Source organism: Rousettus aegyptiacus, unplaced genomic scaffold, assembly GCF_014176215.1.
Source record: "Rousettus aegyptiacus isolate mRouAeg1 unplaced genomic scaffold, mRouAeg1.p scaffold_m13_p_3, whole genome shotgun sequence".
In the NCBI taxonomy this organism is placed as follows: Eukaryota; Metazoa; Chordata; class Mammalia; order Chiroptera; family Pteropodidae; genus Rousettus; species Rousettus aegyptiacus.
The window spans coordinates 146030357-146054743 of NW_023416306.1; the positions used below are offsets into that span (position 1 = coordinate 146030357).

At 51.3% G+C, this 24387-nt stretch overlaps 1 protein-coding gene across 1 annotated transcript; it reads right to left on the reverse strand.

Annotated features, from left to right (window-relative positions):
* Nucleotides 1–1707: 1707 nt before the first annotated feature.
* RAB15 (RAB15, member RAS oncogene family) lies at nt 1708–23811 on the reverse strand. Its single transcript, XM_016141726.2, has 7 exons — nt 23511–23811; nt 8060–8120; nt 7195–7255; nt 6678–6755; nt 5895–5984; nt 4609–4674; nt 1708–4427 (listed from the first exon to the last, which is right to left on the reverse strand). The coding sequence occupies exons 1-7, from the start codon at nt 23632–23634 to the stop codon at nt 4269–4271; spliced, it is 639 nt and encodes a 212-aa protein (XP_015997212.1). The 5' UTR covers nt 23635–23811; the 3' UTR covers nt 1708–4268.
* Between the last annotated feature and the right edge of the window lie 576 nt (nt 23812–24387).

Consider the following 24387-nt stretch of genomic DNA (forward strand, 5'->3'; position numbering starts at 1 on the left):
AATTAGAAACACCTAATGCTTCATTCTTCCACCAATTCAAGGAGTCACTTTTTTTGTTTTTTAATACCTAGATTTCTCCATCAACTGGCAATTAGGCTTTACCTGGCTTTGGGATTTTAGAGTGAAATTTCAATAACAATGCAAATGTTTACTAGAGACTGTTTTCACAGTTACCTGTCCATTGGGAACTGTCTCCTCAAACAAAGAATAAGCAAGGCTGGCAGCAGCTGGGCTTGAAAATCTGATATGCGAAGAATTATTTGCCAGTGAGGGCCCAGCTTTTTTGGCTTTTGTAGCCTCATGGCTGTTTATAGCACGTGGAAACAATATGTCTCAACTTGTTGCTCCCTAAAAACAAGCCTCCATTACCTAAGTGGGAATGGGATCTTTGGGCAGTAGAAAAGGTGGCAAGAAATGCAGTTTGCAGTGTGTCTCCTGCCAAGGCTGGGCAGAGTTCTTTGAAGCAGCCAATAAGTGCCCCTACCAAGCCACTGAGTCAGAAGGACTTGGCATTAACAGCGTGCCAGACTTTAATGTGAGCTTGTCTGATTTGTGTACCTAGAGCTTCCCAGTATTCTCTGGACTCCCAGATACCTCTTACTGTGACCCCTCTCCAGGAAGGCCATGACATTGCTTGAGCTGAGGAGTGGGGGTTCCCTTTTCCATAGGCACATGCCATCCCTTTTCACCAGGTACCCTTTGAGTCACCTAGGTTCTCACCTTTCACAATTGAGTAAAATTGATTAAGTTCTCCTAAAATTCCTCTTTGTCCAACTTTACTTCAAACTGGCCCACTTTCCAGAAGCTTATAATAACTTTGTGACATGCGTGAAGTACGTGATTCCCACAGCTTCCCACAGAGACAGTAGTTGTTCTGGAAAATGCACTGGCCTAGCATGCAGAAAGCTTTGGTCAGTGGTTTTCAACTCTGGCTCCAAATGAGAATTGCTTATAAAGCTTTTTCTAAATGGAGATGGCAAAGCTTTCCCCTCCAGATTTCAATTCAGTTATTTCTAGCCATGCTCTTGACCCTGCTACCTGGGGTCCTTAGGCACCTGTTTCCTTATCTCTTGAACTTGGATCAGGATAATCAACCTATCTCACACAGATATGGTGGGTACAACTGGCAGGATGGAGGAAATAAAGTATTAGAAGTGCTCTGTAAACTGGAAAGTGCCAGTTGAGATCTCAGGCTACCATTGCCTTGCCTTGTTTTATTCCTTCTTCATTCTATCCTTACTCCCATTCTTTGCCAAATTATAGTATTTAACAGACTCCCTCACTCCCCAAAACCTCTGAGATTTCAGTATGCCTTGCTTCCCTAGGCTAGGATGAGCTTCTGAAGGAGGAACTAATCCCTCCTCATACCTTTAAGTAGAACTGTTCCTGTTTCATCCCAGACAGATGAGAACCTTCTTGGCTTTCAAGACTCCCTCATAGATATTTAGCATTATCCCAATGACACTGCTGTCTTGTTTCTGAAGTGTAAACCCATTGCAGACCAATGGGGGCTTTGCCTGGGGCTCCCTTGCAGGTTGCATTAGGAAAGGTACAAAATGCAAGACGTTTGCCACTTCCACTGTCATTCTAATGCCATTGCTTTAGGGTTCTAGGACATCTTCTACCAGTACCGACTCTCCCCCTTCCACTTAACTACAAGGGTCTAAGTGAGGCCCACTCCCAGGGACTCATCTGGGCAGCCACACCTGTGGTTTGAAATATTCTTTATTTTGTAAACATTTGTGTTTAAAATAGATGAACCCTGCTCACAATTCATATACTGGACCCGAGACACAGTACACAAAGTTTACCCGTCACAGGGAGAAGGTGGGGGCTCAGGAGCAGTCGGGGGTGCCCAGGGCTGGGCTGAGTCTCAGGACATCAGGTGCAGAGGTCATGAGGAATAAACAGGCAGGCGTGCCTGTTCAGCAGTCTGGGCCTAATGTCAGATCTCAAGCCACCTCCTGGACTGGGGAAGTTAAGGGGTTAAGAGGCTGACTCTGGCACCTGTAAGCATGACTGTACCCTAACATCCCAACCCTCCTCCTGTTCCAGCTGTTGCCCTGTGGATGGAGCCAATCAAGCCATAGAATTTGCCCCCATGTTTTCCCTTCCGGAACCCATAGGTTATAGTAAAAAGAGCCCCTCTGTCCTGAGAGGGCTAGGAAAGGTGACAGTACTCTGCCTGATCTTCAGGGAAAGCTACAATACTGACCCAAAAGTTGGAGCCAATGTAGATATAACTTGCTCTTTCCGAAGTTCCCGCCGAGCGCACTTGAGGGTTGGCATCACCGACCTCCCATCCCCCAGTGTGATGCTGCATATGTTCTGATACCTGAGGAGCTGGTCCTCAAGGAAGCATCCCTAGCCATAATCATGACTTACTCCTAGTCGGCTCTCTAAATTTCTCATTAGCCAATGCCTTATAACTATTCCTGCCTTCCTTTTCCCTCTGCTATACTAACCTAACCCCCATTCCTACATCTTGAGCCACCTTCTCCTGCGATCCTCTGGTTTAGTAAGAGTCTGGAGGAAAGGTTTGGTGATTTCAACCCCTGCCCTTTTTGGAGGAGTATGAAAGTGGGGCTCTCAATCCTTTATGTGTGCCCTGGATTTTGGTCCTTAGCTGGTGAATACTCAATGCCCAGTTCTTTGTTTTAGCTCCAGCCCCAGCCATGCAATGTGGCTAATATGTAGCAGAAGGCGGGAGGGGGAGCCCTACTAGGGCTGGTAACGGGCTTGTCTCTTCCTTAAAGGGCCTCCTTCAAGCTACTCTTGGACCATATGGGGTTAAAGAAACTTCCTGCTGAACAAGGAGCTCTGGAGGAGGGAGCCTCTTCCCTCCACCTGTAGCCACAGTGTGGTTGGCAAACAAACCCTCAGGCCTCCACCTCAGGAGCTAGAGGGACAAGATGAGCACTTTGTCTTGAAGGCTGATGAGAACAACACAGCATTTCTACCCAGGGCCTGCTTTCATTCTTCCCACGAAGCCCCCACTCTTCTCCCACAAACTTTGGGTCTCAGGAGAACTTGGAGAGCTGAAGGCTGGGTTCAGTGAAGGCCCACCTGGTTTTGTTACCTCTCACTTGCCAGGAAGTTGTGGAATGCTCTCCTTACACAAGAAAGGGAAGGCCGAGCCTAGGAAGCCCGGATGCTACCAGGTTCCCCTCTGGTTTTGCAAAACGCTGAGCTGGCCTGCTCTCCTTTGCTCTTAACCAGATACTTAGAAGCCAGTCTTTTATTTCCAAATGCTCCTCCTTCTGGAGTGGGTGGTTGGCCTGTCACTCCCCCGGGGCTCTCCTTGCCCCTGGAGTGCCCTCAAGCCTTGGCCCATGTTTTTAAATTCAGGAGCCCAGATGGGAAGAAATTGTGTACACGCTGTGTGGGAGGTAGAAAATGGAGGTGGCTTTTTATCCCTGCCACCCCTCATTTTTTTTTTTCTTCTCTGAAGCATCTGCCTCTGAGCTCAGTTCCCCCAAGAGGCAGGTGGGCAGGCAGCCAAGCCAGGCCAAAGCTGGGGTGTGGGGAGGAGGCAGGGAGAGGTAGGGCAGCCCCAGGCTAAGGAGCTCGTTCGGTGTTTCCTTCCTACCTTGATGCCCCACTTTCCCAGATCATTGGTGAGACAGGCCCGTGGCACAAGAAGGGACGGTCAGGAGAGGATGGGAAGAAGCACCCCATAGCCTTCGGCCCACCCGCAAAGCAGGGTGAGGGTTCTCCCAGGAGCAGAGATGGAACATCCTCATGAGCCTGCGTCCATTCCCTTGGACAGGGTTGGGAGGAACGAGAAGGAAGCAGCTGCACCAGCAGCCACACAGCCGGACACACGGGGAAAGGGATGTGAGGGGCTTCGATGCAACACGTACTGGAGGGGAAAGGGGCGGAGAAAGAAGTGGGAAGAAGAGAGGAAAAGTGAACGGGAGACAAGATGCACTGAGAAAAGGCCTAAAGTGGCCTTGACTCTGACTGGGCCATTGTCCGGGGAGCTCGGGGCGGTGAGACAGTACTTGTAGCACATCTGGGGCTCACGGCAGGCCTGCGGCTGGGGAAACGGGCTGAAGGATACCACTCCAGGTGCAGGGCTGGGGGGCAGAGGCCGCTCGGAGAGGACAGCGGAGCTGCTTGCGGGGCCAGGCAGGGGGAGCAGCAGCTACTGATATTCCACAGGGTCACCCACATGGGAGGAGAAGCAAGGCGAAGCCCGGACTCCCTGTCTGCCCACAGGCCTCCTGAGGGGAGGGGGGAGAGTGTGGGTGCTCCATGCAGGACCCTCAGCACCAGCAGGTTTTTGAAGAGTTCGCTGGGCCCTCAGGTTTGCTCTCGTCCTCCTCCAGCTCTGCCAGTGCCATCTCATTGCTGGCACGTGTCCGGACGCCATCCAGTTCCTTCCTGTGGGCCTGCAGCACCAGCTCCGTCAGACGCGTGAAAGACTGGGAAACCAAGGGGCACAGGTGAGTCCAGTGTTTCCTCCTTTTCCCCCTCGCAACCCTGAAACTGGCCCAGGGCGGGGTCTCATCTCATCTTGGCTCTCCTATCTGCTACCTTCTCCTCTCGCTTCCCCACTCCGGACTCAGCCAGAGACATAGCGCAAGGGGGCTTCAGAGCGCTCACCTCTTTAATGTTGAGGTTGGTGCAGGCACTTGTTTCATAGAAGTCCATGCCATACTCCTTAGCCAGCTGCAAGAAAAGAACATTCCTGAAAGGGAATCAGTAAGAGAAGGGAGGTGCCCACAGTACCTGGCACATATTTCTACGATTCCCTCATAGCCATGCTGTGTTGTGACAATTCTCAGAGTAGATAACTTCTCAGATAAGACATAGGCTAGTGGAGATTGGGAGAAGAGGTCCCACAAACACCCCCACACATACACATACACACCCAACACACATATCATATAGCAAGGGACAAAGGCACCAAAATGTGGCAATATGGCAGGTTAATCTAGAAAGTGGGCATTGGAGTCAAAGAGACCCAGACTTGAGTATCAGTGCTGCCACAGCTATACGACCTTGGACAAGATATTTATTTTCTCTAAGCCCAGCTTTGTCATCTGTTAAAGGGGGATGAGAATGTCAAGCAAGGTGTGGAATGATTAATTGGGGTCATGCATCTCAAAGCACTTGCTCAGCACAGGGCTACACATACATAAGTGCTCAATAAATATGATCATTCCAGTAGGGTCTGCTTCGACTTTCAAATTTTTCAATGACCATGTATTATTTTTTAATACCAAAGAATCAATTTTATCTTAAGTGTTAGTGGAATGTTATTGACTAAAGAAGCAGAGAAAAGCTCTTGAGGCCCTCAGAGTGGGTGGATGACTCTAGCCTCAGCTTGTTCTTTCTGTTTCTGTTTGTTCTCTGGGAGGAAGTTCCCCCTGTATGTTTGGACGTGCCCTCAGTATCACCATCTCCTCTCTAGCCCCATGGCTTCTCTGACTGTGGGCCCTTTTTAACCTCACTTTCCTTCCTACTTCTTTCCAAGTGTAAGAAGTTCAGGGAGGCGGTGTGGAGGGGGTGGATGACTGTAAGACAGGAGCTATGCCTGAACATGCTGTTAGAGAAGAAGCAACTTGAAGTTCTTCCTTATCACTGACACTGGGATGAACTCTTCAGCAGAGGTTATCCTGTTTTAAGGGACTCGGAGCTGGGGGAGTTGCTGTCCAAGAGGTCTTCGTTTTAGGATGGACCCCAAATCACTGTCCTGAAGGACAGAATGCAAACTCTCCAGGATGGCAACTCGCCCAGGCTACTATAGGAGGTATGATGTGCTACTGCAGGAGGTATGAATGTGCTTGACGGTAGTGATAGAATCCCGGGTCTCAGCTCTCAGGACCGACCATGCAAGGCAGCGGGAAACCTCAAGGGATGGATTCAGCCTGCTCACTCCCACTTACCTGCTGCCCTTGCTCTCGTCCCACCTGCCGTTTCTGCTCTTCGTCAGCCTTATTCCCTATAAGGATCTTCTGGACACCTTCTGGTGCATACTAGGGACAAAGGACAGGCAGAACTACCAATGAGTGCTGCCCTTCCCTTCCATCTTCCCACCGTGCAGTCTATACTGACATTGACAATAGCACCAAATTTAAGAGCCCTAGGGACAGAGCAGGCTGACTGGGTGCAGGTGCCAGGCTTGCCTAAGAACCACAACTGACCCCAGTTGTCCCAGAGGAATGTCATATGGATAGCTCAGAGTAGGAGACACTGACTAATGCTGGTGGCTTCTTTGGGTTGGATAACTGGTATCTGAGCTGGAAAGGACATTGGACTTGAGTCCGACCCCTCATTCTATAGGTAAGGAACTGTGGACTCAAGAGAGTTCAAGTTGCTTGCTCAGGGCTCCACAGCTGTCATGGCACAGCCAGGACTAGAATTCCACCTGGTCCTGACATTTTTGGAAGGAAGCTGTTCGCAGGATGGGCTCTGACTTAACTCACTTCCAGGAAGAAACAGCCATAGAGGCAGGGCAGGGGCATGGAGCATGGAGCGCATGGCAGCTTGGGCTTCTTCCCCATGTCTTACTCACCCAGCGGTCTTCATCCGGGCCTGTGGAAGGCAAGGTTTCCTGGCAGAGTCTGCTCGCCAACCCCAAGAGCTTCGGCCTTTCTCATCTGGCCCTCACTCTGCCTTCCCTCTGAGGTGCCCTCCCCCAACCCTGACAGTGAGGCGGCATCTCCTACCTCATCCACATCACTGACCCACTTCATGATGTGCTGGTAAGAGCGCTCGCTGCTAATGTCGTAGACTAAAAATATTCCCTGAGAGAGAGAGAGAGAAGGAGATACGGGGGGGAGGCAGACACACCTTAAATATTGGGTACCACTCTCCTTGCTTCCTGTTTAGCACAATGAGGATCCCTCATCCCTCAGAAACCTCTCCTCCTCACTCAGCCCCCCAAAGAAATGGCTTCCTAAGCCCACCGCGCAACTGAGGTAGGAAGGCACCAAATACTTCAACCTGGGACTATGGCACAGGGTGGAGGCTGAGGGTAAAGGACTTGCCTAGAGTGAATGCTCAGAGAATAACTGATGAATGAATGGTCCTCGAACAACTGAAAGACGTCCCTGAGGCTCTCCTCCCCTATAGGCAATCTGAGGGCCCTATTTGGGGGGTCAGTGGCACAGATACCTCAAATATCCAGAGCTTGGATTGAGGGTGGTAGCATCCCACCTCTGAACCCTGAAACTGGTGGCTCACCTGGGCCCGTCGATAGTACTGCTTTGTGATGGTCTGATATCTCTCCTGCCCAGCTGTGTCCCTGCAGTAGAAAGCCAATCCTTCAGAAGAGCAGGGAGCATGGAAGCAGGTGGGGAGGGGAGGAGCAGGAGCTGGGAGACCCTGTGCCCTTGCAGGAAAAACTGGGGAGCTGCAGTAGAGCTTCAGTCCCCAAGGGGATCCAGACATATCTGGCTCTGCAGGAGAAGGGTCTCATAACCTGGTCCTCACAGGGCTCACAGGACCTTGTCGACTACATCTGCACCAAGAGCCACAACTGTAAGTGGGCCTTGGACAGCTCTCTCTAGAATTTGGCCACTGTGGCCAGACTGGTTGGATTGTTCCACCTCTGGTCCCTATGGGACCTCTGAAGGCAACACCCGTATCAGTCTTTAGGAGGCAGCCCATAGGCCGGCAGCTGCAGAGTTCTTCCAAGAGCGGCAGGCCAGAGAGCCATAGCAGCCCCCTGTGGCCACTTGTGGGACTGCACCGCGTGGCACTGAGGAACTCAGCAGGGTCCCACCCTAGGTGGTGTAGCCCATCCCCCTTCCGATCCCATCACAGTGCAGCAGGGCCCAAGGGCAAAGCCTTAATCTAAGGCAAACCCACAGTGGTTAGTTTTCCAGTCCCTTCTAATTCTTGCCTTCTGGTGACTTGTGGTTAATTCCATAAGGTTTCTTAAGAAAGAGATCGGAGATTTAGACTCATGGGAGCAGGATATGGGCTTTGAGTCTTCTGCTTCTGTTCACCGAAGAGGTTGCCAGAGTCCCGGATGGAAACTCAGGACTTTACACATGGTAGTGACAGCTAGGGAGCAGCCATGGTCCTCTCCTCCCACCCGACTCACCAAATCTGTATCCGCACTTTGATGCCATCTACCTCTATCGTCTTCATCTTAAAGTCAACACCTGGGAAAAAGAAGAGAGCAGGAAAATTAGGAACTGGCAACCACTGAGAACTGAACAGCAAGGCCCAGGGCACTCACAGTCGAAGGGATCTCCTTTGGTTTAATTTGGCAGAAAGATGGCATGAGGTAAGGGGCCTTGTTGAGCCCAAAACTGACCCTATGGAAGCTTTGAATAGGGCTTCCCTTCCTCCTTGAGCTGAAAGATGCCAGCTGTAAAGGGCTTGGGGGGCACAGAAAATGAATGTGGATGAATATGGGGGAATTCACTCCATAGCTGCCTCACTTGGCCCCAAACGTGTCTCACTCTATTCACGTGTGATGTTTTCCTAGCTATGCTTCTGGAGAGGACCACTGTGTCTTTCCCTCCTGGAAGTCTAATTCCTTGTAAGAGCAATCCACCTCATGGGCCTGGGTTTTTCTCCCTATGCCTTATCAATAACCGAGAGGGGTTATTAATAACTCCGTTGCGAATATGGGGAGAGTACACAGAGCCTGCAGAGAAGACGACTGTTTCTACTCCATGGTGTGTATGAAGCCCTCAGTGCCTAGCAAAGGCCACCAAGGAGAAGGCCTGGCAGATCTGTTGCTGACTAACCCATTTTCCGTGGGAGACACTGTGTTTGACGAGAAGGAGGATGGGCTTTGAAGTCAGGCCTGAGCTTAGATCTGATTCTGGCCACTTAACTCACGGCTATGACTTTGAGCTTGCTTCTCTGAGCTTCCATTTCCTCATCAGTAAAATGGGAACATTACCAGCCATTTCAGAGGGTCGCTGAGAAGACCAGGTGAGACATAGTGCCTGGCACCTGGTGGCTATTAAATCTACTTCAGGTATCATTATGCAGCACTATCCTGGTCCACAGTGGGTGCTCATGGGTGACTGCCAATGACCGGCGGAAGAGGCAGTGTGACACAGTGCATTGTTGGGGAAGGGAGAGGGAAAAAACAGTGTTCTAAGGCTCATCTGCCCAAGGGCTTGAGGAGCTAAGCTGCCACAAGAAACAGGACACACAGGGATTTGGCAAACCAGCCTAGGATGGAACATATTGGGGAAATTTGTAGCGTAAGAAGTCAGCAGGCTTAAATCTGAGTGATGAGAGATGAGGGGAGAGGTTTTTATCACCACGCCTCTCCCCAGCCCTACCTGCCTAGGCACCATGCCCAGGGATTCAAGAGCAGTGTCTAGTAGGTTAATTAAGCTTAAGTCCTCATGTACTCCCTGGAGACAAGTCAGTACTGGGCATTGTTAACCAGTTTTCAGTTGGAGAATATGAAAAAGGCAGTTCTGGACCGTAGTCACCACACTGCACAGCAGGACCCCAAAATACCCCAAAGGTGCCAGAACTGCCCATACCAATGCAATTCCACCTGGGCATTAGTGTTCTGCCAATGGAAATGCTTCTCCCCTTATCCAGCCTGTCCCCAGATTAAGTTCCGGCTCTTCTCTCTCACCAGAGACCACTCATTTTTTAATTAGACGGAGAAAAAAATTCAGAACGGACAACCCAAACTAAATCAAGTTGGTGTGACGTGAATCATTTTTTGCGGGCCCAAGGTGGTTTTATCTATTGAGCTGTATTTTTCCAAGTGGGCGAACCCTGCAGCCATTCACCGAGTGTGCTAAGAAGTGCAGATGAGGAGGGTCAAAGGCGAGGGGCGTCTAGTGCAGGGTGGGGGTGGGTCACTAGCATGCTCACACCCTCCCTAGACAAACAGATGTCAAGAATTTGCCTCTCCAAAATCTGGCATAAAAGAGATCATGAAATTCTTTTTGTTTTTGTTTTTGTTTTTCATGGTACACTGCCTTTTTCCAGGATAACAGCGAAGACATATATATGGTCTCTGCCCTTACAGAGCTCAGTGGGAAGGAAACAAGGCCCAGGGGTGAGATAACTAGCCCAAGGTCTGCACAGCCAGTAGCAGAGGCCTGTTTGAGGCCAGAGCCCATGCCACCCCTCGCACGGTTTCCTGGGGGAATGAGAGTTGTGTGCTAACTAGGCCCAGAGGCTTTAACTACCGAGTGGTTTCCTGTTTCTCTGTAGGAACTCCTGACTCTAGGGGAACTATCCCTGAGAACTAATGAATGCAGGCTGTTAGAAGAGGTGGGACAGGCAAGAGGATATGCAACCACCCTGGGAGTGAGCTCTGGGTTTGGATTCCTTCTCCCGTCTTTCCTTACTTTTTAGTTGTACTGCCAAGGACCCAGGCTGAGGAATTCTGGGGGCTCACAGCATCCCCACCCTACCCTACCATCCTGCAACGTAGGCCCTTCTGACCACCCATAAGATTTGTTTTAACATCTCTGAGAAGTAAATGCTTCCATTTTGGCTGTTCGTATGCACTAAGGAAGAGACAGAGAAAGTCTATGCCTTCTGAAGGATTTTCCCCTCCCACTCACTCCCTCTCTTTCGGTATTTTTTTTTTTTTTTTTTAAAGATTACAGCCCAAAGATCTTCCAGTGGAATCTTCCTTCTACTGTGCTCCCACACATCCTGAACCTTCCTCTGTGTCCGCCGTGCCAATCAACCCCTGGCCCGCTGTGACCTGTGCCCCTGCGTAGCTGTTGGGTTTTTCCGCTGCTGAACACTGCAGAACAAAGTCAAAACACTGGCCTTGTCTAGTCGCCTGTAGACTCATGCTTTGTCACCTCAGCTGGGCCCTCACAGCTGCTCAGCAAGCTGTTTATTCAATGTGTGTTCAAGTCTCACATTCCTCACGGCCACCGTCCTCCCCCCGAAGGCTTCAGCGTCACCTTCCCACAGCTGAAGGCATTTAAGGGGACACCTTTGTCTCCTGTCTGATGGGCAAAATGAAGGCTGCCTGATGAAGCCTTTACTCTGAGTCCCACTTCATTTCCTCAGAATTTTCTCCACCTTCCCTGAGGAAGAGTCTTTTCTCTTTCCCAAGTCTCCTCTCTCAGCTGTCCTCATCAGCCCCTCTGGGTGCGCATCTCAGATTTGCCCCTCTTTGTTGCATTTTCGGAATCTACAGGAAGAAGAGAGATTCTTTATCTACCTCCGCCCCCAGTGTGTTCTCATCCTAGCTTCTCTAAGGCAGCACTCCTCAAACTTTAAGGTGCCTGAAGATCACGTGATGATAGTGTTTAGATGCAGATTCTGACCCAGTAGGTGGTTGATAAAGCCTCAGATGCTGCATTAAGCTTGCAGGTGAGGCTGATGCTACTGGGCCACAGATCACACGTTCACAGCAGTTTCCGGGACAGTGGTTCTCAAAGTGTGGCCCTTGGAGCTACAGCTGCAGCATCAGCCAGGACTTGCTAGAAATGCAAATTCTCTCAGCCTACCCAACCCTACTAACTCTGAGGCACATACAGTTTGAGAACCACTGTCTAGCCCATCTCTAGGCAGAACCATACCCAAGGTTCATAACAATAGTTATAATTAAATAGCACCGCCCCCCCACCTGCAAACTAGTTCTTATGCCCTATGAAGTAGGCAGGAGTAGGGATTATCATCATGAGGCACAGAGAGCCCAAATAACTTACTCATGTTCCCACATCCTATGGCTGAGCTGCAACTGAAAACCAGGCTCTTAAAACCGAGCCAGGATACTCCTCACTCAACCAGTGGCTTCCCAACCCTTTAAGGCTGCGCAATCTCACTGCCTTTTCTGCTGGCAATACCCCACACCTGTTCTAGTGTGATAGAGCATACAGAAGTGAGGCAGTGGGCGCATGTGGGGCAAGCCCACCATGATAACCTATTTTCAGGGAACCCTTTGCTCTTTGAGAGTCCATGATTCTATTAAGCCCAGCTGCATCGCTCTGGATAGTGCCACCTCAGTGTTCCTACAAGAGAGCCTCCTTCCTCTCCTGGACACAGGGAATACTCAGGTGTGAAGAAACCAGCAAACCACCTCCACACAGCTCCAGCAGAGGTTCCGGGAGACCTTGGAGCCCTGGGAGGAGAAAGTTAGGAAGATGGGTCTCTCTCCCAAACAGGTGCTGAAAGCTCACCATTTTTTCCCAGCACCTCAGATATGTCCATCATGGTGCCTGCCACACTCAGTGACCTTTTCTAGATGTAACTGCTTAGCCCACAGCCTCTACTCAGTGTGTTCTTTGCAGAGAAGCAGCTCCTGACTGGACTAGGGGTGAATATCTGACCCCAAGGAGGCCCACAAGGGGCTTGTTGGTGATCCAAAAGGTGACCAGGCCAATAGGTCGATCAAACCCGCTCCTTTCAGATGGTTGAGAGGGGACTGGTCAGTTGGTAACGAGAGGAACATAAAGCAGACAGATGTGCAGAGATGCCTAAGACGCACACACGCTGGCCGGAGTGTGGCTGAGGGCACTGGATCCAAGCATAGCCACCAGTCCACACCAGAGCCAACCTTCCGGCCCATGGGTTATCCTCCTACACACTGCTTTTTCTTAGAGAATGCCTCAGGATGCCTGAAGACCCACAGTCTGTGCCTGTCCACTGCTGCCTAATGGCTCTCCCAGGCCAGGGGCAAGACGTATCAACTACGGGCTGGAAGGAAGACTTCTAAAACAGTGTGCCCTGCTCCTTGCGGCCTCCTAATTTTGTCTTCCAGCCCCAAATAGACATAGAGTACCTAAGGGACAGAGAATATATTTTACATTTGGTGAGAATTTTTGTTTGTTTTTAAAATCTCTACCTCCATACCAGCACCGTGCTGGGCATGAAGTAGCAATCCATTAGTGGCATCCCCTTGCCCCAGAGAGCATTAAGAGGGATGGGTGCCCGAGGCTCAAGAGCAGGGATCTGAACACCTCGCAGACACTAGCAAGAAAAACTTCTCATTAAGCAACCGTGCCAGGTCCTGAGGCACTGGTGGCCTCTGGCCCTTCCTGCTGTGTCCATGCTGTGTGGCCTCTGTTCCTCCAGCAGCAACCCTGACAACTGCCAGGCCACAACTGGAGGCCTGGAGTACAGTTGACAGCTGCTGTCAGAGAACTGGGAGGATAGGTGAGGTCCTCCTCTGGGTACAAGGGCCTGGGACAGGTCAGTGGAGCCAGCACTGGCACTCTCTCTGGCTCCTAAGATATCTCGCCTTGGGCACTAAAACGGACGAGCTTACAGCCTCCCCAGTCTAGCCGTGGAGGTGCTGTGAAGACTGTGCGAAGAACCAAACAGGGCACATGCTTACCATCACCGTCTGCCTTCACAGACAGCCCTGGAAAGCATGGAGGCAGTGCAGCGCAAAACACAGTGGCTTGGTCGCTCAGAACACAGTTGTCAGGTCAGAGTTTGGTTCTAATCCTGCCTTTAGCACTAACTACCTGTGTGGTCTTAGGAAGGCTATTTAAGCTCTCTGTCTCAGTTTCCTCACCTGTAAAATGGGAGTGATGATCCCTGTTGTCAGAGAATTTTTGTAAAGATTATGAGATAAGGCAAAAAACTCATAACATGAGGCCTGGCACATAGAGCTTTATTAAATGTTAGCTGAAGAAGCTATTAATTCTCTTGGGAAGGATGAGATTAGGGAGCCCAGGGGGACTCTAAAGGGCTCTAGGAAGTGGGAGGGGCTCATGTTGGGGAGAGGGGACAGAGAAGGGACAAAGAGCTAGCAGTAAACTGGAGTGTTTCAACAAAAGGAGAAAATGCCACCCACCAGGGAGCCCAGATGGCCCAGCAACAACCTAAATTCTGGCAATGCTGCGGTGCGCCTGTTGGTAGGCTAGTACCTCATGGGTTAATGTCAGGTGCCAGCTTGCCTGCATGCCACGTACCACATGCTTCAAGTGGAAACAGGGCTCTCCTGGGTGCCAAATGTTATCACTATGATCAACCACAGCCCAGGGGACCAGCAGCGTGACCTGAGCCTTTTTACGAGCAATGAGATGCCACAACAGGAACAACTTAATACACCTGAAACCCAAGGCAGACACTCAATCCCTGGAGGCATGCTGGCTCTAGTTACCAAACCCAGGTCACAGGAAGGCTCCCAGTTCTTCCCCTATGGGAAACCAGCATGTACTGGACGTGTGGAGTTCACATGGGTTGTGGCAGGAGATCACCTCCAAAGAGGTTACCCTAAGCAACCCCAAAACAAGTGTAGGAAAAAGCAGACCCACTGGGGGCAGGGTACTGCCTGACTTTGCCACCAGACAAGGCATCAGAGTAATACCTATTTCAAAAGCCCTTTCTCACCAATAGCATAGGAGACCCATAACACCATTTTCCCCAACTGGGGGACAAGTGAGGGGAAGAACAGAGAGGGGAACAAGACAAAGGGAGAGCTAAGAGGCAGAGCTCAAGAGAAGATTCAAGATAAGGGCTCCTGGTACACAAATGTCCCTTATGCCAGTTAGGTGAGGGGCTACCAGAGAGTGTCTTTGCCCCAAGCCCGCCACTTGCTAAATCCTCTTCCTTCCTTCTATCTGGTGATTTTTGGCCTTGCTGTCTTTGGGACCACATGCCAACCGACTTCCTCCATTAAATCCAGGTGCAGACTGACTGCTCCTCATGCCATCCTCATCCTGGGGAAAAGGTGCACCCAGGCTCTCTGAGCAAATGCATTCGTCAGTGTTCACCCCACCTTCCTCTGGGAGTGACAGGTAGCAGAAATGAAGAGGAGACCCTGGTCTTTGGCAGACAGAATCCTGATCTTCTAATGCCAAGGTCATGTTTCAACCTCCAGGGCACTAGGGTCAAAGGCTCTGATGTGGATGCCCATCCACAAGAAGACTGGAGATTGCAGAATGACACTCTATCCCTCCTTTCTATTTTAAGATGCGCACACACAACCTCAACATGGAAGGACAATGGTGATATGGGGACCAGGACAACTCCGGAGGCTACCATCCTCACATGAACTCTTCAAGGGTCAGTCTTCGGGAACCCAGGAACCCAGGGGCGGTTATCACGTGGAAGTGTCTCCCAGACTCCCAGGAAGTAAACCTGGACTCCTAGGAGACCACAGGGCATGCACGTCCCCAGTGCCTTGGCCCTGGGAGCTCTCAACCCTAGAGCCCCCAGAAGTGCGGTGGTCTTGGAAGGTCACTCCAGGAGCTTGGCTGAGCTGATGGGCATCATCTGACACCAGCGGTGACCCTGAGCAACAGGCAATACTGACCTTGGTCTAAGATACCGACCTCTCGTTTCTTCATACATGAAAGAGGAGCCATTCGCACAGGGACCATGGAGCACTTTCTTGCTCCCTCCTATATCTGAGCTTCTCCTACAACATGTCTCTGAGCAGAAGAGCTACAAGCTGCTGGAAACGGTTCACCCCTTGCAGGACTCTCCCCCTTTCCTCACAGTCCCAAACACATGTGTAGCATAGTGAGTCTCTCATGATCTTAAGAGTCCCAAGAAACCACCCTATTTGCGACTCCCCTCAGGGAAGAGCAAAAATCCCCTAGGAAAATGCATGCATGCATGCATGCATCCATCCAAACAGTTATTGATCACCTACTATGTGCCTAGGACACAGTTAGGTATCTGAAAACACAGCAGTGAATAACACAGAGGATCCTTGTCTTTGGAAAGATTCTATTTGAGTCGAGGAGACAATTATGAAATAAGTAAACTAATAATCATATCATAGAGTGATAAGTGTTAAGAGGCAAAGGCAGAATGATGGAGTAGAGAGTGAGGAGAACCTTGTGCAAGTTGCTTCAGATTGGCTGTTCAGAGACCTTTTACAGCAGGTGACATTTGAGCTGAGGCCTGAACGACATGAAGGTACAAGCAAGGAAAAGATCTAAAACAGGTCGCGGACCAGTACCGGTCATGGCCTCTTAGGAACCGGGCCACAGAGCAGGAGGTGAGCGGCAGGCAAGTGAGTGAAGCTTCATCTGTATTTGCAGCCGCTGCCCAGCACTAGCATCACTGCCTGAGCTGCACCTCAGATCATCAGGCATTAGATTCTCATAGGAGCACGAGTCCCTGGGGCCAAAAAGGTTGGGGACCACTGATTCTAAAGGATCAGGGCTTCAGGCAGGGGAAGTGGCAAATACCCCTTAGATAGGAATACATTTCAGTCAAACTCAAAGTTCCTTTGAAGAGAAAAGGAAGGGGACCAACATTATGGCTTCCTCTATTATAAGGAGGAAAAGCACAGCAAGGCTCTTCCCTTTTCTTGGATCTTATGGGGCCCCACCCTCACCAATGCACACGAGTGCCCGCACGCACATGCACATGAAATCTTGTTTGCAGGCTCTAATTTGAAGAATGTAGCAAAAAACTTCTCAAATATTAACAAGGCCAATGTGGGGGCTCCTCAACCCCACTTTATGATATCTTTACACTGAATGCTCACGTGTGTAAAGCACACTATTTCTGTGCACATAGTAGGTACACATTGTAGATACTCAGGAAACACTAGTTCCCTTCCCCTTGCCCTTCCCACGGCTGCGTGCACAGACCTCCATGGGGCCCCTGTGACACAGGCTGTGTGCTGCAGCTAACCCTGTCTCGCTCCTCTGGCAGGCCCTTGACCAGGGCCTTGCCTCTCTGAGCCTGCTGCTGGGTAGTCAGTGGGCACTGGCCCCTCACTCCTCCACCCTCCTCCTGAGCCTCTTCCCAGGCAGGGCAAAGTGCACAGGCAGCAGATTCTTGGAAGAAGAAACAGGCTGGGAGCCTCAGGAACAAACATCTTGGAGGAGACGGGGCCTCCAAATGCATCGACCGTCACACACAGCCTACCAAGGATCAAAATGAACTTAAGCTGGTCTAACCAGGACCAGTACTAGCTGGCCCAGCCAGGTAGAAGAGTGGCAGCCCCACATGGTGAGGTGTTTTCCACAGCACACCTCCTCCAACAGCATTGTCTCCTGGGGAAACTTAGTCTTCAGGATCTCATTCAAATGTTGCTTCCTCTGTGAAGCCTTCACCGACCTCCCCAGGAGGAATTTGTTACTCCTCTGTGATTCCGAAGCATTTTGACACTACGTTGGCATAATATTTCGGTTATCTGTTTGGGCGCCTGATTCCCCAACTGCATTGTGAGCTCCCAAAGGGCAAAACAGCATCTTATTCATTTCACATTCTTGCTGCCTGGCAGAAGGTAAATGCTCATTTACATTATTCAACAAAGTGAATAAACAAAAGAAAAAATGAATGAGTGGGAAAGTGAGTGGATAAATGAGTGAATGAATGAAGTCAGTACCTGCCAGGAGAAAAGATCAGTGGAAAGAAAACTGTAATCTGGGAGGAGCGCTCAGGGAATGACCCACGTTTCGAAGCCAACTTTTGGCCCTCCCTACAGATCATGGTGCCTGGGTCACAGAGCTCTCAGTATTATCAAAATAGTAATTTGAGGGCGACACTCAGATCTCATCCTCAAAGGTCCCCCAGCTGGACTCCTCAAACACACTCCCTGACTGTCCCCCAGAGGGACGTGTCAAAGAAGCAGACTCTACCAGCAGCAGAGGCACAATGGTCCCTCCATCCCAGAGTGCTCAGATGGGGTTGGGGAGGCATGCATCCTCTCCGCTTTGGCTCACAGGAGGGAGGTTCTGCTTGGCAACCTGTGGGAGAAACTTCTGGAGTGAGCACAGGCATGCCCAAAGCCAGTTTGGAGGAACTGGAAGAGAGGAGATGGTTCAAGTGTGGGCCATCTGCATGTAAGACGTGAGTCATCTACTTATCTCAGGATCTCAGTTTTCCCAGTTATAAAATAGGGCTGATGATTAGCCCTTTCCATCTCAGAGGGAGGAATTAAATGTCCAGGAAGCTCTGTGGTCCCCTTGGGAAAGCACGCTACCCAGGCAAAAGAGCCAAGGGGAGGTCAGAGGCCTGTGCAGAAAATTGGCAGTTTTACAGGGAAACGGGCACAAATATTAGATTACAGAAGAAGGCACTCTGAGAAGAGTTGGCAATCAGGGTAAAAGAGTAATGGCCAAATATTGACTTTCACATTATAAAGCTCATCACGACGCTGTCTGGGGCATGAGGAGGAGGTTGGGGGAAAAGGACTAAGCAGGAACCAGGACGCTCAAAGTCTGCAGGGTGAATCTGCAGGGTTGTGAAGGTGGCACAGGTGCACAGAGCAGTGGAAATGAAATCCTCTGAGGGTTTCAGAGCCATTATTGAGGATCATGTCCTTGGGGAAGAAGATGGGCAGAACAGGGGCCTGAGGCAGAGTGATATCTGACAGAGACCTGAGCCATGAGTCAGAGCTACCCTTTCTTCTCCGGTCCCCTCTCCCCCTGCTCCTTCACAGCTCCTCACCTCCCCACCAACTCACTCTTCCTTCTCAGACCCTGGGACTGCAGGGCAAGGGGCATCTGGCACAGAAACGGAAATGAAACCCAGAACCTACTCCTGGAAGGTAAGATGGTGTCCTGATTCCCACCTGTGTTGTTCACTGCTGTGTCCCCAGCTCCTTGGAAAGCTCCTTGTCCCCCAGCACCTGGCACAGAGTGGGTATTCAGTACACAGTGCCAAGACGACCAAATGTATGAGTGATGGATAGTTTATTAACCTCTACAATTTTTTCATGAGCTAGGAATGATGATGATGATGATGATGATGATGATAATGATGATAGCAGCTACTATTTATTTTGAGGGCTCTGCCAAGTGCTTCGTATTTGTTAGCCTCTGTGATCATCGCAATGACCTTTAGGAAAGATTCTGCTATTTCTTCAATTTACAGCTGCGGAACCTAAGCACAGAAATGTTAAATAAATGTCTGAAGGTCTCAGAGCCAGTAAGGCCACGGGGAATCTCATGCTTGTCGGTCTGCTCCCTTTCCATTCTACTTGTGGGGCTTCACCTTCCCTTCCTTTCTGGGTGGGAAGAGACCTGTGTCAGGCTGCCTGAGTTCTGGGCCACAGACCCAGTCCAGACCCTCCCACAGTGTCACATAGCATACGTACACGTACACAATGCCTCATGGTCTGGAGGCCCACAGACCCCAGGGCCCTGTGCCCAAGTACTGTCCTGATGTTTGCAAGGCAGCTCGAGTCAAGGACCAGCCCTTTCCCCTTGGTCCTTCCCCAGCCCTCTCCCTCCCCTTCAGTCACTCACAAGTCCTTGCCCCAGGCAGCCGGACTCGGTGTAAACAAAACCCTCTGAGAAAGGTGATACTGCAACAGCAAACCCAGCCTGAGAAAGCAGCCCTTAAGCCACAGCTGTTCAACCAGTCAAACCGGAAAATCACAGGCGAAGCCTCCTGCTGGAAGGGGTGCAGCTGAGCGGTGGTCTTTAAAACCAAAGGTCCAGAGGCCAGGGACAGGTGTACTCAGGGAAGACCAAGGACGAGCAGGAGAAAATCAACTTGTGGGCAATCCCTTCTTCAGCCTGCATTAGTGGCTTACATGCCAGTCCTGGCTGCCGTACAGAAAGGAAACCACAAGTCCTTGCATGCAGACATCCACGTAGGATAGACAGGACATTTCATCTCCCTGCCTGGGCAGGCGGCACAGGTCACATGAAGCCCTTTCAGAAGTTGCCAGGTTGCTCAGTGGGAAATGAGCACAGGTGATGGTGTGGAGCTTCGTGTGGTGCCACAGGAAAGGGTGGGAAGGAGAAAGGAGAGGAGCTGAGAGGTCCCTTCATGCCCAGATACTACGATAGCCTTTGCTGCAAGTCAGTCCTCTCTTGAGCCAACACCCCAAGTGTCATTTTCAGCACGTCATTCCCCTGCTCAGAAACCTCGTATACTATTGCGAAGGCTCAAGATCCACCCCCTCAGCCAGGCCCTCAATGCCCTCAATGGCTTCATTCATTCATTTATTCATTCATTCAACATTTATGGAGAGTGTGCTGGCCCTGACTAGGACAACGAAAACAATGAAGAATAAGATTTGGTCGCACCCTCAAGGCACTTTAAGAGTGAGAACGGTTCTCACTCTTCCCCTAAAACCCCCCTTCTGTTCCAGCCAGACTGCCCAGAGTCCCATGAACACCCACTGAATTCCCACCTCTGTTGTCTCTGCTCCTGTCGGCTCCATCTGCTTCTTCCCCTACAGGAACTGAAAAGCAGCCCACACAGCAAGGCCTAGCTTCAGCCTCCCCTCCTCCTCAAGCCTTCCCTGTGGCTTCTGGTCCGCAAGGTCCCTCTCCTTCTCCGGCCTCCTCTAGCACTCGGTTGTAGCCACAGTACTCACGGTCCTGTCGCCACTCACTGGCTGCCTCATGCACTTCTTATGTGATGATGTAGCTGCTAATGATGACTGTAAGACCCTTGCTGACAGTTGTGATCACGATAATGGATCCCCTACGTTTGAAAAGCTGTTCACTAGATCTATTACCTGGTGCTCGCAGACATATTTTCTTTGTGGCCAAGGCTCTTTCAGTTTGTCTTGCCTCCCTGACTAGATTACAGGTTCTGTGGGCAGGAAAAGGTGGACTGCAATGTCTTTAAATGCCTGGCACGGCGCTTTGTAGTGAATGCTCAATTAATTTGTTTAACAGGTATGATAGTCTTGTCAGCACACAGAAGAGAACATTAAGGCGCGAGCTGCCCACCTCTGTACCACATCTGGGTCAGCACGGCTCACAGGAGAAGAATGCCGATGTCACAGATCCAGCTGTGGGACCACCTGCCCACCTGGGAGATCTCCTCACCACTCCCTGGCAGGCCCTTCTCTGGAATGTCACAGGCTTTGACAGGAAGAGGCATAAACAGTAAATCACAAAAGTGTCAGCCTAAGTGATATCAACATGATCCAAGAATCTGAATTCTGTCTTGGCACAATTTGGTGAGTTGCCTCATTTCCCCATTCACAAAAGAAGCTCTAGGAAAGGTGCCTAGATCATTGTCTAGCATATTAAAAGAATGTGTCTTAGTCAAGGAACAGCTTGAGAGAGGTGACTACGTGTATTATTCTTCTTGGAATCTCCAGGTCTCAGCACAGAGCCTGCCTACAAGACACATGTATTTTTTTGACTGGATAAATTAATGAATATGACTTGGTAGCATCCATTTTCTTGGATCTTTGATTTGTCTCCTGGCTGCCCCTTTCATCCTTGGAAAATAGTCTATATTCAGAAAAGGGAATGGCTTTTCCTGGCCATCCTGCTCTCTCTAAGTCTTAGTGAATGCTGCAAAACACGCCCGAGATTAGGTAGAATCACAGTGCCTCAGTAAGCTTTCAACAAGAACACATGTAGTGAACCCAGTCCGTAGATTTAAAAAGGCTGGTGTAAAGCTTCTCTTCCACAGAATCCAAACTCCTAAACAGTCCTTCGTGTCCTGCCATCGGAAACTAGGAGGGCTGTCTTCAGGTTTTAGGTCAATATACCAAGTCCTTGAGGACACAGGAGGGGTAGGGTTCTGCAGAGACATCTCACCCAGTTCACTGATTCACCTCTGCCCTCAAAGTGGTTGAACCCAGAGGAATTCTGAGGAAGTCCCTGTGACCTGTGAGGGAAAACTGCACATATACCTGTCTTGCAGGAAGATATATCTAAGATGGAAGAAGATAAGGTGGAAGAAACATAAGAAGGACTAGTAATTAGCAAGGGACTTAAGCATGAGCCTCAGAAGAGCCATCTTGGTATTTCAGAAACAACAGTTCCCTTATTTGTCTGTGGGGAAGAGGGCACTCTCCTAGGGGAGGCTGACTCCCTCCACAAGGCTGAACAGGAGCCCAGGAGCTTCTGAAGTGAGGTGAATGAGTAAAGCTCTCCAGAGAAAAACCTCAAATCATTCCTAGGACTTGTAACGTGGCCAGGATACCAGGGTGCTTCAGGCCAAAGCCAGGGGCCCCCAAGCAGCCCATAGTTCTCTGCAACAGCTCAGTAGCACCTGGCACCAGGCCTGTCCCAAAAATAGCCACTGCAAGTTCCCTTAAGTGCTACCCTGTTGCCCTTTGTCCCCACGCCTACGATCTGTCCCCATATCCCATCTGGTTCCTCAGCCACTCCCTTGCTCACTCCCAGGCCTTTTCCCAATGCCCTCTCTTCCCTCTGAGCCTTCCCCAGAGGCATGCAGCTTCCCTTGGCCTCTGCACCCTAACCATTCCTCTGAGATGTCTCTCATCCAAACAGTGGTCCAGCCCATGCTCCTGGACCTCCTAGGAACCTGCCTTACAGCTACCCTGGGAAAGATGAATGCGTTGGTTCCTCGAACTTACTTAAGTCCCTTGAAGATAGTGAAGCAAAGAGAGAATGAGCCCCTAGGAGCTCAGTGATGGTAACAGTAATGACACCAGCATTCACCCATGTGTATCTGAGTTAGTGCTAAGTGCTTTTATAAACATTATCTAATTTAATCCTCACAACACCTTGGTAGATAGGTACTGTTATTATTCCCATTCTACAGATCAGAAACTAAAGGTCAGAAGCTTAAGTGATATTCAAGGTCATGTTGCCCCAAAGTGAGGTCCACCAGGTCTGTCTGACAACAAAGGCTGTCTCTTAACTACCAGGCCCAGTTCCTCCTGGCTCTACCTGTTCCCTCTTCTCTCTTAGCTAGAAGTGTGTTGGAAGGGCGGTAGCTCAAGTGGAACTGACTGCTGGGGCCTTGTCAGATGGCAGGGGGGACTTGGGCAGTGTTGAGGCTACTCTGGGGATCAGAGGAGAACCTGTTAGATGTGGGTGGAATTCCCTCAATTCATAGAGCTCAAAGGAGGAGCCCCCTCAAAGGGTAGGCCACCACTCCCCCCCCCCCCAAAAGAACTGATCCCATCACAGGCCTCTGGGATGCCACCAGGCCTTGTCCCTCTAAGCACAGGCTCCAGCATTGCCAGATCAAAGAGATGTTTTCTAAGGTGGGTCCTGCCTGCCTTCTGTCCCCTGGTTTGGACAGATAGTCTTGATGTTCCTCAGCCTTCTTCATAACAGATGCTTCAGCCAACTGCTTTTCCAGAACTGGCTAGTAAATGCCTCTTTCACGGAAACGCTGGCGACTCACCTTATCTACGCCCTCCTCCAGGTGTCCTACCTTGGGGCTTACTTTCACAGCTGTGCCCTGGAGAGTCAATCCCTTAGGCCCCTTCCTTCTTCCTTTTTCCCCCTCCAGGCTCCGCATTGGGTCACCCCTGAACTGAGGGTGTCCAGTGACTCAGTGACTTGGCTCCTCATCCTGAACCCCTCTTCCTGAGCACAGGCTTTACTTCCCCTCCCCCTCTCCACCTGCTAGTGTGGGGGTATCATTTCAGTGGTTACAATTCTCAATCCTTCTCAATTCTCGCTGTCCCAGCTCAGGGTACTCAGGCCTACACCCACCTCCCTTGGCTTTGACGGGAAGGCTCCTCAGCGCGAGGCCGGAAAATCCAACTCTAGTCACGGACAGCAGCGGGGACCCCTCACCTCCCGAAACCGAGGCTCAAGTCCTCAGCTGGGGGCCCCTTAGCCAGGCATTGATGCCCTTGCCCTGGCCTGCTGCACCCACGCCTTCAGCCGGAGAGGCGAACAGCTCCTCTCGGTCTGAGTGGGGAAGGGGAAGGGGCCGCCGGGCAGGTGGTGGCAGCGGGGAGGGTGGGGCCCCCCTCGGCCACCGCCCCTTACCGATGGTGGAGATGTGCGAGGAGTGGAACTCGTTGTCGGTGAAGCGGCACAGGAGGCAAGTCTTGCCCACCCCGGAGTCCCCGATCAGCAGCAGCCGGAACAGCACATCGTACTGCTTCGCCATGGCTGGGGCCGGAGGCGCCGGGGGCGCTGCGGCGGGCGGCCGGCTCAGCCCTGCTCGGCCGCTGCCATCGCCGCGCGCGCCTGCCGGGGGACGCCGCGGGCGGAGAAGGAACCGGGCGGGCCCCGCGCCCGCCTCTCCGCTCGCTGGTGCGGCGGGAGGCGGTGGGAGGAGGGAGCGGCCGCGGCCCCCGCCCGCCCTTTCCCCTTCCTCTTCGCCTTCCCCTGCCCCTGCCCCTGCCCTTTCCCCTGCGCCGCCGCCGCCGCCGCCGCCGCCGCCGCCGCCGCGCGGAGAGGGGCCGGGGAGCGCGTGCAAGCGACCAGAGACCCCACGGCGGGGGCGAGGCCGGTGCGCGCTCCCCGCCCGCCGGGTGCGCGGCCCGGGACGCGAGCGGGAAAAGCCCTTCCCAGCCCCTTTGTGCCGGGAACTGGACCCGGGGGGAAACAATTCTGTTTCTCTGCAGACATTCTGAATGGGTGAGTTGGAGTGAGCTCCCATTCAGCCCACCTCTACCAAACTCGGCTTTCGGCTCTCATCTTTTCTCCCCAAATCCCATCCTGAACCTGGCCCTGACAACTTGCCAACTCCACCACCCCCACGCAGCTCCCCGCCCCTGCAGAAGCCTGATATGGCGAGCCCGGCTGTGGTTGTTCCCCACCTGGGTTCATCCGAGGTCAGAACGCCTTGATCGGGCTCTGGATTCAAACACCCATCTACTCTTGAAGCCAGAATCTCCAGGAACATTAGATAGAGTGT

Excerpts from the sequence above, each read along its gene's own strand:
- RAB15 (XM_016141726.2), bottom strand. The coding sequence starts at position 23,634 with ATGGCGAAGCAGTACGATGTGCTGTTCCGGCTGCTGCTGATCGGGGAC. Across the intron at positions 6,756-7,194 it reads AGTACTATCGACGGGCCCAG|GGAATATTTTTAGTCTACGA; the intron begins GTGAGCCACCAG and ends TCTCTCTCTCAG. Across the intron at positions 5,985-6,677 it reads GGGTCAGTGATGTGGATGAG|TATGCACCAGAAGGTGTCCA; the intron begins GTAGGAGATGCC and ends CTTTGTCCCTAG.